This window comes from Dromiciops gliroides, chromosome 6 (genome assembly GCF_019393635.1).
Source record: "Dromiciops gliroides isolate mDroGli1 chromosome 6, mDroGli1.pri, whole genome shotgun sequence".
NCBI lineage: Eukaryota > Metazoa > Chordata > Mammalia > Microbiotheria > Microbiotheriidae > Dromiciops > Dromiciops gliroides.
Genome location: NC_057866.1, coordinates 21,694,686 through 21,707,607, shown reverse-complemented (window position 1 = coordinate 21,707,607; position 12,922 = coordinate 21,694,686). Strand labels below are relative to the sequence as shown.

The 12,922-nt window shown below is 36.5% G+C and overlaps 1 protein-coding gene across 1 annotated transcript; it reads left to right on the top strand.

The window, feature by feature from the left end:
* Positions 1 to 11,101: 11,101 nt before the first annotated feature.
* Positions 11,102 to 12,088, top strand: LOC122731934 (vomeronasal type-1 receptor 4-like). The gene has a single exon (XM_043972176.1). It carries the CDS (start codon positions 11,102 to 11,104, stop codon positions 12,086 to 12,088), a length of 987 nt encoding a protein of 328 aa, XP_043828111.1.
* Positions 12,089 to 12,922: the final 834 nt, after the last annotated feature.

The following is a 12,922-nucleotide window of genomic DNA, read 5'->3' as shown; positions in this document are numbered from 1 at the left end:
ACACTTAACACTTACTAGCTGTTTGACCATGGGCAAGACACTTAACCCCAGTTGCCTCACCAAAATAACATGGATACACACTTAGTAAGGTTATTGTTACATTAAATTGTATGTACAACCTTTCCCCCTACCCCTGCCAAGTTTTTAGTATCTTTACAATGGACCTCAAATTGCATTTCTGCTGCCTCAACCCATCTTTGCTTTGTTTTGTTTTTGTTACATGAGACATGATGCAGAACTATTTTTGTATAAATAGTTTAAATGCTATTTATGCAACAAAATGTATATACAGTCTTTTTTTGTTGTTCTTTCTTTCTTTCTTTCTTTCTTTCTTTCTTTCTTTCTTTCTTTCTTTCTTTCTTTCTTTCTTTCTTTCTTTCTTTCTTTCTTTCTTTCTTTCTTTCTTTCTTATTGAATAATGGTGATAATGAATAACCTTGCTTCAACTCTGATCTTTTTGAAAAGACTTCTAGTTTATTGTCATTACATATCATGCTTACTGATGGTTTTAAATAGATACTACTTATTTTAAGGAGAGCTTCATATATTCATGTGCTTTCTAATGTTTTTAAGGAGAATGACATTTTCCCCAAAGCTTTTATTGCTTCCATTGAGATAATTATATGATTTTGTTTGTTTTGGTATTAATATAGTTAATTATACTGAATCCTTTCCTAATATTAAATAGCCTTGTGAATCACTCCTTGGGATTTTATTTTTAAAGAGTATAGGGGCAGCTAGGTGGCACAGTGGATAAGGCACTGGCCCTGGATTTAGGAGGACCTGAGTTCAATATATTCTTTGTTTTTCTTTTCTTTTCTTTTTTTTTGGTAAGGCAATTGGGGTTAAGTGACTTTCCCAGGGTCACACAGCTAGTAAGTGTTAAGTGTCTGAGGCCAGATTTGAACTCAGGTACTCCTGACTCCAGGGCCTGTTCTCTACCCACTGCGCCACCTAGCTGCCCCAAATTCTTTTTTAATCTAGTTAGACAGTTGTTTATCTAGTTTATTGTTATTTTTTAAAAAACACAGTAGTTTTCCCATTAATTTATTAACTCAACATATTTCTTGCAATTTTATTAAACATTTCTTCCTTTATCAGGATTTCCAAACTGTTTATTATTAGGGGACACTTAATTTTTTTTCTAAATTACTTTTTAAATTTCCAACTCATTCATTGTACTGTTATTTCTCTATTTTATTTATGTAAGCATTCAGACATAATTTCCCATGAGGAATATTTTAGCCCATCCCATAAATCCTGATACATTGGCTCATTCTTGCAATTCTCTTTGATGAAATTATTGGTTGTATTTGTTCTCTGACCCACTCATTCTTTAACCATTCTTTTTTTCAAAGTTTCTTATTAATTTTTAATCAATCTTCCCTTGGCCTTTTATTGAATGTAATTTTATTGCATTATAGTCTGAAAAGTATGAATTTCATATTTCTACCTTTTTTGAAGTAGGTTATGATATTTCTATGCCCTAATACATTGTCAATTTTTGTTTAGGTGTCATGGACCACCTTTCTTTTCCTATTTCATTTTCTCTAGAGGTTAATCATATCTAACTTTAATAAAATCATATTCCTCTCCTTAACTCACTTCCTGTTATTTTTTGGTTAAATATATCTCGTTCTGAGAAGGTGCAACAGTAGTATAATTTGACAATTTTCTCCCCTAACGAACTTAACTCCTCATTTACGAATGTGGATGCATGCCATTTAGGGAATATATGATTAGTCTTGATATGACTTCATTGCTAAGTTTTATCAAGATGCAGTTCCTTGCTTATCTCTTGCAATTAGCTAATTGTTCTTTGCTTTTCCTTTGAGATCGTGATGGATACCCCTGCTTTTTCTTCTCTTTTTTAACTTTAGCTGAAGTATAATATATATTCTGCTTCAACACTTTCTTTTTACTCTGTGTGCCACTCTGCTTCAACTGTGTTTCTTGTAAGCAATATCATTTAGGATTCTGTGTTTTAATCCATTCTTCTAACTAGTTCTATTTTCTGTATAAATATATCCCATTCCCATTCCCAGTTAAGGATTGCTATCTTGATATTTCCCTTCATCCTATTTTTACCTGTTTATCTTTCACTCTTGCTCTTTCCTTTAGCAATGTTCTTCTTCCAAGAGTGTTTATCTTCTGACCACAGCTTCCCTCAAAACACCTTCTCTTTTTTTCTGTTGCCACTTCTCTTACTCCCCCTCCCTCTTACTTCCCTGAAGGTGAAGAAATTCCTATTTCCGAATGAGTGTGTATTTTATTAGTACTTTGCAGCAATTCTGAAAAGAGTAAACTTTGCTCACAACCATCCATTATCCCTTATATTTCCAAAGGTCTTTAGGATTTCTTTTATATGAGCTGACTACCCCATTCGACCTCCTCTTTTCCCAGTTTGTCTCTCTTTATCATGTCTTCTTTTTGCCTTTTATGGCATCATCCCATCCTAGTAAACTCATGCTCAAGCCTTTTGTGTATGTATACACCTTCTAACTATCATGATGATAATGAAGTTCTTGGGAATTACAAGTATGATATCCTCACATAGGAATGTGAGCAATTTAACTTTATTGGATCATTTCTGATTTCTCTTTCCTGTTTTTCCTTTTTATGTTTCCCTTATCTTTTATTTGAATATATTTTCTGTTAAGCTGCGGCATTTTCATCAGAAATTCTTGAAAGTTCTTTATTTCATTGAATGTACATTTCCCCCTCTTAACAATGATATTCAGTTCATCTACCTAATTGGTTCTTATTTGAAATTCCCGTTCCTATGCTCTCTCAAACATCATATTCTAAGCCCTCTAACTCTTTTAAGTAGAAGGTGATAAATACTATATTATCATGACTGGATCCAAAATTTATGTTTTTTTCTTCTTTTTTTTTCTAGTTGCTTGCAGTATTTTCTCTCTGGTATTTGGTTATAATATTCCTGGGAGTTTTCATTTCAGGATACATATTAGGAGGTAATTTAAATTCTTCTGGATATCAGGAAAATTTTCCTTGATAATTTCTTCAGATATATTTTCTAGGCAATTCTGATTATGGCTTTCTTAAAACATAAATTCAACAATATTTTTTATAACCTCTTAATCATCCACAGTCATATGTTTCTAGATAATCTCCATGATATAAATGATTAATGTCCTTCTTAAAATAAAGTATATATACAAGAAGGTGAACACATGAACAGATATATACAAATGATAAAAATAGAATGAAAGAAATAATGTTACACTAAAAGTGCCACCCTTTTATAGTGTCCAAAAATAAGTATATTAGCATCACCAATCTAAAAGATGTTATTATACATTTTCTTTTTTAAAAATTTATTTTCCTAGAATTCCATGTTGATAAAATTATTTAAAGTATTTTTTTAAAAAAAATTGCCCCTGTTTCTCTTCCTCCACCCAAATGGTAAGCAATATGAAATAGGTTATATATGTGCAGTAATGTAAAACAATTCAATTTTAGTAATTTTGTAGAAGAAAATAATAGAAACAAAGAAGGAAAGAAAAAAAAAGAAAGAGACAGAGAGGTGGACAGGGGGAAGGAAAGAAGGAAAAGAAAGAAGAAGAAAGTGAAAAATAGCATGCTTCTGTCTGTATTCAGATTATATCAATTCTTTCTCTGGAGGTAGATTGCATGCTTCTTCATGAATCATTTGGGTTTGTCTTGGATCATTATAATGCTGAGAATCATAAAATCATTCAAAGGTCATTATTTTTATATACTGCTATTACTGTGTACAATATAATACTGGTGCTGCTAATTTTATTTTTCTTCAGTTCATATACACCTTTCCAGGTTTTCTTGAAATCAACCTGCTTGTCTTTTTTATGTAGAATTTTTATTTTCCTAAATCACATTTAAAAACAAATTTTGATATCACATTTAAAAATTTTGATTTCCATATTCTCTTCCTCTCCCCCTCCCCAATCCTCCTCAAGAATTCAAGGAATGGGGCAGCTAGGTGGCACAGTGGATTCAGGAGGACCTGAGTCCAAATCCAGCTTTAGACACTTGACACAACTAGCTGTGTGACCCTAGGCAAGTCACTTAATCCTCATTGCCATGAAAAAAACTATTCAAGGAATGCAATATAAAATATACATGAGTAGTTATGCAAAGCATTTCCACATTAGTCCTGTTTTGAAAGAAAACAGAGAAAAACAAAACTTCAGATAAAGGAACTAACAAAAATGTCCTTCAATCTGTATTCAGATACAAACAGTTCGTACTCTGGAGATGGATTGCATTTTTCATAAGTCCTTCTGTGTTGTCTTGGATCATTGGATCACTAAAAATAACCAAGTTATTCACAGCAGATGATTTTTTTTTTGCAGGGCAATAAGGGTTAAGAAACTTTCCCAGAGTCACACAGCTAGTAAGTATCAAGTGTCTGAGGCCAGATTTGAACTCATAATTTTTTATAGTAAGGTGCATTTACATAGTACTTTAAAGAGAGATTTCCTTACAATAAACCTATGAGGTTTATTATTGCAACAGCAGTAATACATCACAATTATATAGTACCTAATACCTCACTAACAATTTTCTTTACAATAGCCCAGCAAAGTACCATACATTTTATCATCATCAATCAATCCATCCTCATCAATCAAAGAATTGATATAGTCTGAATTTTCATCCAATTATCATTAATCTAGCCATCCATCAATCAATAAATCATCATAATCATCATATTCATCATGTTACATTGCTCTTACATCTGCTTCAAAATTTGCTGTTTCCCTCCATCCTATTCCCTCCATGTTCTCTATTTTCTATCATCTTTCACAATATACCTCCTCAAAAGTGGTTTGCTTCTGATTGTCCTCTCCCCCAATATGCCCTCCCTTCTTTCACGCTTCCCCCTTTATCCCCCTCTCCTCCTACTTTCCTGAACTGTTAAATAGATTAGACTACACAGTTGAGTGTGTATGTTATTCCCTTTTTGATCAAATTTTGTCATTTCTATAATACAATAATATGCCATCACAATCATAGAAAACAGATTGTTTAGCAATTTCCCAGTTAATGATAACCCTTTTAACATCCAATTTTTGCCCCTGCAAAAATAGCTGCTCTTAATGTTTTCAAACCAACAGGTCCTTTCTTCTTCTTTTGAAAGATGTCATTGGGATATAGCCAGTACCTAGCAGTACTGTTGCTGGATCAAATGGTGTGCACACTTTTATATCCCTTTTATCATAGTTCCTAACCACTCTTAACATAATAAAATTCTTTTTTTTAAAAAAAATATTTTAGATTTTGTTTTCCAGTTACATGTAAAGGTAGTTTTCAACATTCATTTTTATAAGATTAACATTTTGTTTTCCAGTTACATGTAAAGGTAGTTTTCAACATTCACTTTTATAAGATTAACAGTTCCAAATTTTTTCTCCCTCACTCCCTTTCATCCCCCCTCCACAGGACAACAGCCTGTCTGGTATAGGTTGTATATGTACAATCCATAAATATTCTTTTAGTTTTAGTCTGTGTTCAATCAATACCAGTTCTTTCTCTGGAAGTGGATGGTATGCTTGATAATTAGCCCTTTGGGATAGTCTTGGATCATTGTATTGCTGAGAGTAGTTAAGTCATTCACAATTGCTCATAGAATACTGCTGTCACTGTACACAATGTCCTCCCAGTTCTGCTCACTTCACTATATATCAGTTCATATGAATCCAGGTTTTTTTTAAATCATCCTGCTTGTCATTTCTAATGGCACAAAAAATATTTCATTACAGTCATATAACACAGTTTGTTCAGTCAATACCTAATTGATGGACATTCCTTTGATTTTCAATCTTAGTCACCACAAAGAGTTTTGATAAACATTTTTTGTACAATTTTTTTCCTTTTTTCACAATTACTACTGTCACCTGTTTTCCTCCATCCTTTTCCCTTCCCCATGAGATTATCTCTATTTTCAGTCTCCTTCCACATTTTCCCTCCTCCAAAGGGATTTGCTTCTGTCTTCCCCCTCCCTCAATTTGTCCTAACTTCTTTTGCCCCTCCCTTCTTATCCCCTTCTTCTCCTATTTTCCTACAGGGTTAGATAGATTACTCCCCAAATTGGGTCTGTATGTGATTCCATCCTTGAGACACTTCTGAATGAGATTAATGTCTTTTAGGAAATTCTGATGAGTGTTAGGCTCATTTACTACCCATCTTAAATAGTTTACCCTATCCATCTGGGTGGGTATGTTAACCCCTCCTTGACCCAAATCTGATGAGATTAAGGTCTTTGAACATTTTCTGATGAGTGTAAAGTTCTTTTACTGCCTTGCTCCTCCACCATCTCTCCTGCACTCCATAAACCCTTTCCTATTTCTTTCATGTGGGATTTCACCCCATTCTACTTCTTTCCTCCCTCCTATTCCAGTGCATTCCTCTCACCCCTTACTTTTACCCTAAAGATGTCATCATGGGGCAGCGAGGTGACACAGTGGACAAAGCAGCTACCCTGGTCCTAGGAAGACCTGAGTCCAAATCTGGCCTCAGACACAAGTCACTCACCCACTAGAGACCACAGGCATGTCAACCAACTCTAAGAACCCCACAAAAGAGTTAAACAAATGAAATACTTTGCAGATATCATCCCTTCATAGTCAATTCCCACCTGTGCCCTCTGTCTAAATTTCTTGCTATCATCTTCACTAATACTGAGATAGTTCTTGGAGTTAGATTTATCATCTTCCTGTGTAGGAATTTAAACAGCTTAACCTTTTATTATCCCTCCTAATGTCTTTTTCCTGTTTACCTTTTTATGGTTCTCTAGTATCTTGCTTTTGAAAGTCAAATTTTCCATTTATTTCAGGTTTTTATCACAAATACCTGAAAGTCCTCTTTTTCAAAGAAGTCACATTTTTTTCCTCAGTTTGTTTGGTAGGTGATTCTTGGTTATAATCCCAATTCCTTTCCCCTCTGGAATATCATATTCCATGCCAAGCAATCCCTTTAATGTACAAGCTGCTAGTCTGTATAGCACAGTACATTACACTCTGCTTCAGTTCAAGTTGGTCTTTCCAGGCTTTTCTGATAGGATCCTGTTCATCATAACTTTTATACAGTACCTTTAACTTGACAAAGAATTTTCTTCAGAAAAATAGGTACAATACCTTTTGCTATTATTATCAATCATCATAAATATTTCCCTCCATCCTATCACTTTCCCATGATATTTACTCTATTTTCTATCTTCTTTTACCCTATTCCTCCTCAAAAGTTTTTTACCTCTGACTGCCCCCTCCCCTGCTCTGCCCTCCCTTCTATCCCCTTTGCCTCCTTATCCTCTTCCTCTCCTACTTTCCTTCAGGGTTCAATAGTTTACTCATCCTAATTGGGTGTGAAAGTTATTCCCTCCTTGAGCCCACTCTGATAAGATTAAGATCTTTCACTTAATTCTGTGTTCTAAATTTTTCTTCCTCCCTCCCTCCTCAAACCTTCCTCTATGAAATCAAGGAATTCAATGTCATACTTGTGCTACTATGCAGAACATCTTCACCTTTCTCAAAAAGTGTTTTGCTTTTTACTGATCTCTTCCCCCATCTGTCCTTCCCTCCTTCCCCTCTCCCTGCCCCCCCCAACCTTATCTCCCTACACTCTCACTTTCCCTTATGGAAAAAATATATTACTATACCCACTTTAGTATGTATGTCATTCCCTCTTTGAGCCAATTCTGATGATAGTATTGTTCCCTCACTCCCCCACTCCTTTCCCCTCATTGCCTCCCCTCCATAAGCTTTTTTCTTGTTTCCTTCATCTGAACTACCTCTATAAAATCTACGTCTCTCCTTCTCCCTCCCCCAGTGTATTCCTCCTAGGCCTCAATCCTCTTTTAAGGATGTCATCATGGGTTAGCTATGTGGCACAGTAGAAAAAACAACAGCCATGGACCCAGGAGACCCTAAGCCCCAAACTGCCCCAGACAGAAGACACAACACCCTGTCTGCCCCAGAAAGAACAAGGATAAACAAAACAAAATGCTTTCCAGATATCATCCTTTCACATTTATTTCAGAACCATGTCCTCTGTGTATTTCTGTGGCTTCCATTTGTTCAATCCTAATTCTAAGTCAATAATTTTCTTCAGAGAGCTTTTTTTCTCTCCTTTTCCATTTGGCTTTTCCAGCTGTTGCTTTTTTCTCATGACTCTCCTGCATTGCTCTCATTTCTCTTTCCATTATTTCCTCAACCTCTCTAAATCTTTCTTCTATCTCTCCTACTTTCTCTTCAAAGTCCCTTTTGAAGGCTTCCATGGCCTAAGACCAATTCATATTTTTCTTGTAAGCTTTGAATGTAAGAGCCCTGAGGTTGCTATCCTCTTCTGAGGGTGTATTTCAATCTTTCATGATGCTAAAAAACTTTTTGTTGTTCTTAACTTTCTTTGCTTGCTCATCTTGCCATTTTTTTACTTTACTTTTAACTCCCTCTTACAGTGGGGCCCTACTTCCAAGCTACACTGTCCCAACCTTAAGAGGGTCCCAGGTGTTTTGGCTTGAGTGAGGACAGGTTTTTCTCTTGCCTGGCCTCTTCTATCATTTGAAGATAATCTCAAGCCAACTTGCTAAGCCAGCAGAACTATGTGTGCTATGGATCAGAGCTTCAAAAAGCTTGTGGCCCTTCCCCACCCAGGCCTCCTGCCACTCAGGATTTCTTTCTGGTTCTCTGCTGGTATAGGATAGCCTAATTCCTCGTTAGGACCCATAGACCCCCCTGCACATCCCCCCATGGCCAGCCATTCAGCTGTCTCACCTGAATATAAACTTAGTTCCTGAAGATGCTGGTGCTACAGCTGATTTGGATGCTTGGGGGTAAGTTCCTTTTTCACAGCATGTCTGGGGTCTGTGACTGTGGGCTTGGGCTCTGATTGCAGCCCAGCATGGCCCTCTTTAATCTGGAAAATTATGTCAGTCCATGTTTTTTGTGGGTTTTGCTACTCCAGAGCTTGTTTTATTGCTGTTTTGGTGGTAATTGTGTCAGGCTCTCTGTGTGTTTAATGTCCTTCCTCTGACATCTTGGATCTACCCTGTACAAAATGATTGTCGATTCAATTATTATTTTTCCATGACTGATTATTGCTATACTCTACTGTAAATTGAAAAGCATTTTTGTTCCATTCATCTAAGCATCACATGAGCTCAGTCACAATCCTAATTTTTAGGCAATTATTTTTGTCAGAGAGCTATTCCATTTGGCTTTCCAAGCTGCTGACCTTTTTCTCATGTCTTTCCTGCATCACATTCATTTCTCTTGTCACTTTTTCCTCTACTTCTCTCACTGTATATTGAAAGTCATTTTTGAGCACCTCTATGGCCCAAGACCAATTCATATTTTTCTTGGAAGCTTTAGGTGTAGGGGTCCTGATGTTGCCATCCTCTACTGAGAGTGCATCTTGATCTTCCTTGTCACTAAAGAAGTTTTCTATGGTTCATAATTTCCTCTGTCTCATCATCCTGCCCATCTTTCTCCTGACTTTTATCTCCTTCTTAGTGTGGGTTCCTACTGCCAGGATATACTGTTCCAATTTTCAGGGTGTCCCAGATACTATGAGTTAATGAGGGGCAGTTGCTTCACTTAATTGGTCCTTTCCCTGGTCTGTAGATAACTCCAGGACAACTTGCCAATCAAGCAGACAGCAAAACTTTATGTTCCATGGTTGCTAGCTCCGACTAGGCTGCAGCACTCCCACACCTGGGCCACCAGTGGTCAAGGTTTCTTCCTGGTTCCCCAGTGGGGTAGGACATCCAAATCCCCCCTTAGGGCTGCATAGACCCCTGTAGACTCCCCACCACTGCCAGCCATTCAGCCCTCTCACCAGAACGTGAGCTTAGTTCCAGAAGATGCTGGCTCTGCAGATAATTCTGAGGCTTGTGGGTAAGTTTCTCTTTTGCAGCCTGCCTGAGGCTGTATCTGTGTTGGGACTCCCAGGCAGGCTCCACCTTCTACTGAAATTCCAAGGTGTCTTTAGCTGGAAAATAATCACAGCCATCTTTTTGTAGGTTCTGCTGCTCCAGGTCTTGTTTTCTGGTTGTGTTTGGTGATTTTTTTTTTTTTGTTGGTAACTGTGTCAGGAAGTCTGAGCAGTTACTGTGCTTCCTTCATCATCTTGGCTCTGCCCCCCAGATATGAATAATAAAATTCTTAAGAGTTAAAATATTATCTTACCCTATAAAATTGTAAACAGTTGAACCTTATTGAATCTCTTATGTTTTCTCTTTCTTATTTTTTATGCTTAACTTGTGTCTTGTATTTGAAGATCAATTTGAATTTTCATATAACTTTTTCTACACTGGGTTTCAGTGCCCCCCCCACTGGCTTGCACTAAATGGGAGGCCTTTCTGCTGTTTATTTGTTTTTAATTGGGGATGGCGTGTCTCCTTCTTGGCTTCCCTAAGTGTGGGGTTTTGCTGCTGGCCTTTCCCAGGGGCAGGACCATGATCTTTTATTTGGAAACAAGTCCTTTGTGATGTCTTCTGCTGTGTGAGGTATCTTTCTTCTGGTTAAGCCCAAGGGCTTGGGGTTATGCAGGTGAGTATCCCACAGATTGTGTCTTAATTAATGGGGACAAGACCTGGCTGATGGTCTGTGCAAGGTCTATAGTCACTGGGGCGATGACTTTATGTGCTGCAAAATGCCGGGTTGCCTTGATGATTGCTGGTTTCCAGGGGGTAGGGACTCATTGATGGATCCTTTTGAGATTTGTTGTGACTCTAACTGCTGCTACAACTCTAAGGCCTTGCTCCCTTGCCATTCCAGTGAGAAAAAACTTGCCTTCTGTGTTGGAAAGTTGCTTCCCTGCTTTTAAATCAGTTCTGAATCAGGTTTGATGTTTTTTGGAGGTGAATTTGGAAGAGCTATAGGCCTAACTCCACCATCTTGGCACTAGAAATTAATAATGCATTTTCTATAATTCTATATCTCCATAGCAACCAACATTTATAGAAGCTCATTCTCTTTGTCAGAAAACCATCAAATTTCATTTGCAATAACTGGTTTTATAACAGTTTTATAATCTTTTCTCTTCCTTCCCAGGTCAATTTGCATCTGAATATCAATTTTCTGCCCAATAGAAAAAAGGAATGCAATCACATGAGGATATCCTCTGCATTTTCTACACTCTACAAATTATAACTGGAATCATTAGCAGTCTCTTACTCTTTTACCTGTATGGCTTCAATTTACTTACTAGTCAAAAGATAAGATCGATTGATGTGATCTACATTAATTTGTCTTTTTCCCACATTTTGTTGATCCTCTTCAAGGGAGTTATATTTGCTGTCCAGATTTGCATCCAGACATTTGTTCTGGGTGACACTGAATGTAAAATAATAATTTATCTGCAGAGAGTGTCCCGGAGTCTTTGCCTTTGCACCACCTGCCACCTAAGCATCTATCAAGCTGTCACCATCAGTTCTGGCAGACCACTATGGGCAGAGCTGAGAGCCAAAGCCCAAAAGTACATTGTTCCATCCTGTGCCTTCATATGGGTACTCAGTCTATTGATAGATGTGGATGTCCCTTGGTATGTGAATGGTCCTAGGAATAGCACAAACAGTAAGCTGCTTGAGAATGTAGGACACTGCTCTTTAGATAGGCATGCCATGGCTGCCTCAAAACTTGTAATCAGGAAGTTACTTTATGATGCAGTGTTTCTTGGAATCATGGCCATTACCAGTGGGTACATGGTAATTATTTTGTACAGACACCACTGCCAAGTCCAACACATACATACTACCAGCCTCAACCCCAATTCTTCCATAGAGACCAGGGCCACCAAAGTCATCCTCTTGCTCACGAGCCTCTTTATATGTTTTTATTCACTCAGTTCTATGTTTATTGTTGTGATGGAGAATGCTAAAGATAAAAACCAGTGGGTGATACATATGATTGTATTTTTTAATTTGTGTTTTCCAATATTCAGTCCCTTTGTTATAATAAGCAGTGACTCCCAGATCCACGTCTGTAGTAATCCTTTCAAAAAGATAAAAAAAAAATCTTATCCCCACCCATTAATATTGGCATCTCTCATTAAACATGTTTTAAAGCATAGAGTCATAGAATTTTAAAGCTAAAAAGAGAAAAAGTTCTAGAATCTCTTTTAGTACAAGTATTTTATTCTAAAAAAGAGGACATGAGAAAAGAATCAAGTGTTCATAAATCAGAAAATTATTTTATTACTTTTTCACAACTCAACTTTTTAATATTTTTCTTTTCTATCCACAACAACAACAGATTTGTTGACACATAGAAAGGTTAGTAATGTTCACTGAAGTTTCTTAATAATTACAAATTGTTGTTTCCTTCTTCATAGAAGAAATGTATCTTATTGGTGACCAAGTATAATATGCTAATATATTTTTTTAAAAATGTTCTACCTTAATAGCATTATATATTTCAATTATCTGTAAATATTATTTTCAACTTTCATTTTTATTAGATGTTTGTTACAAATTTTGCTCCCTCTTTCCCTTCCTTGCCTCCTCCATAAGACCACAAGCAATCTGATTTTGGTTATCCAGGATAATCATGTTAAACATATTTCTAAATTAGTCATACTGTGAAAGAATAAAATGGAATAATCATGGGAAAGGAAAAAAATGAAAATAACAAGCTTCACACTACATTTAGTGTACATTGCTCTTTTCCTGGACATTGAGAACATTTTTTCATCCTGAGACTTTTGGAATTGTCTTAGATCATTGCATCACTGAGATGAGCTAAGTCCATCATAGTTCATGCCTGAACAGTATAGCTGTTATTGTATACAATTCCTCTTGGTTCTATTCACTTCACTCAACACCAGTTCATGGAATTTCTGGTAGTTTTTTCCCCTGAAATCCACATGCTCAGAATTCCTTAATGCACAATTGAATTTCTTTACATTTATATTCTGTACTTTA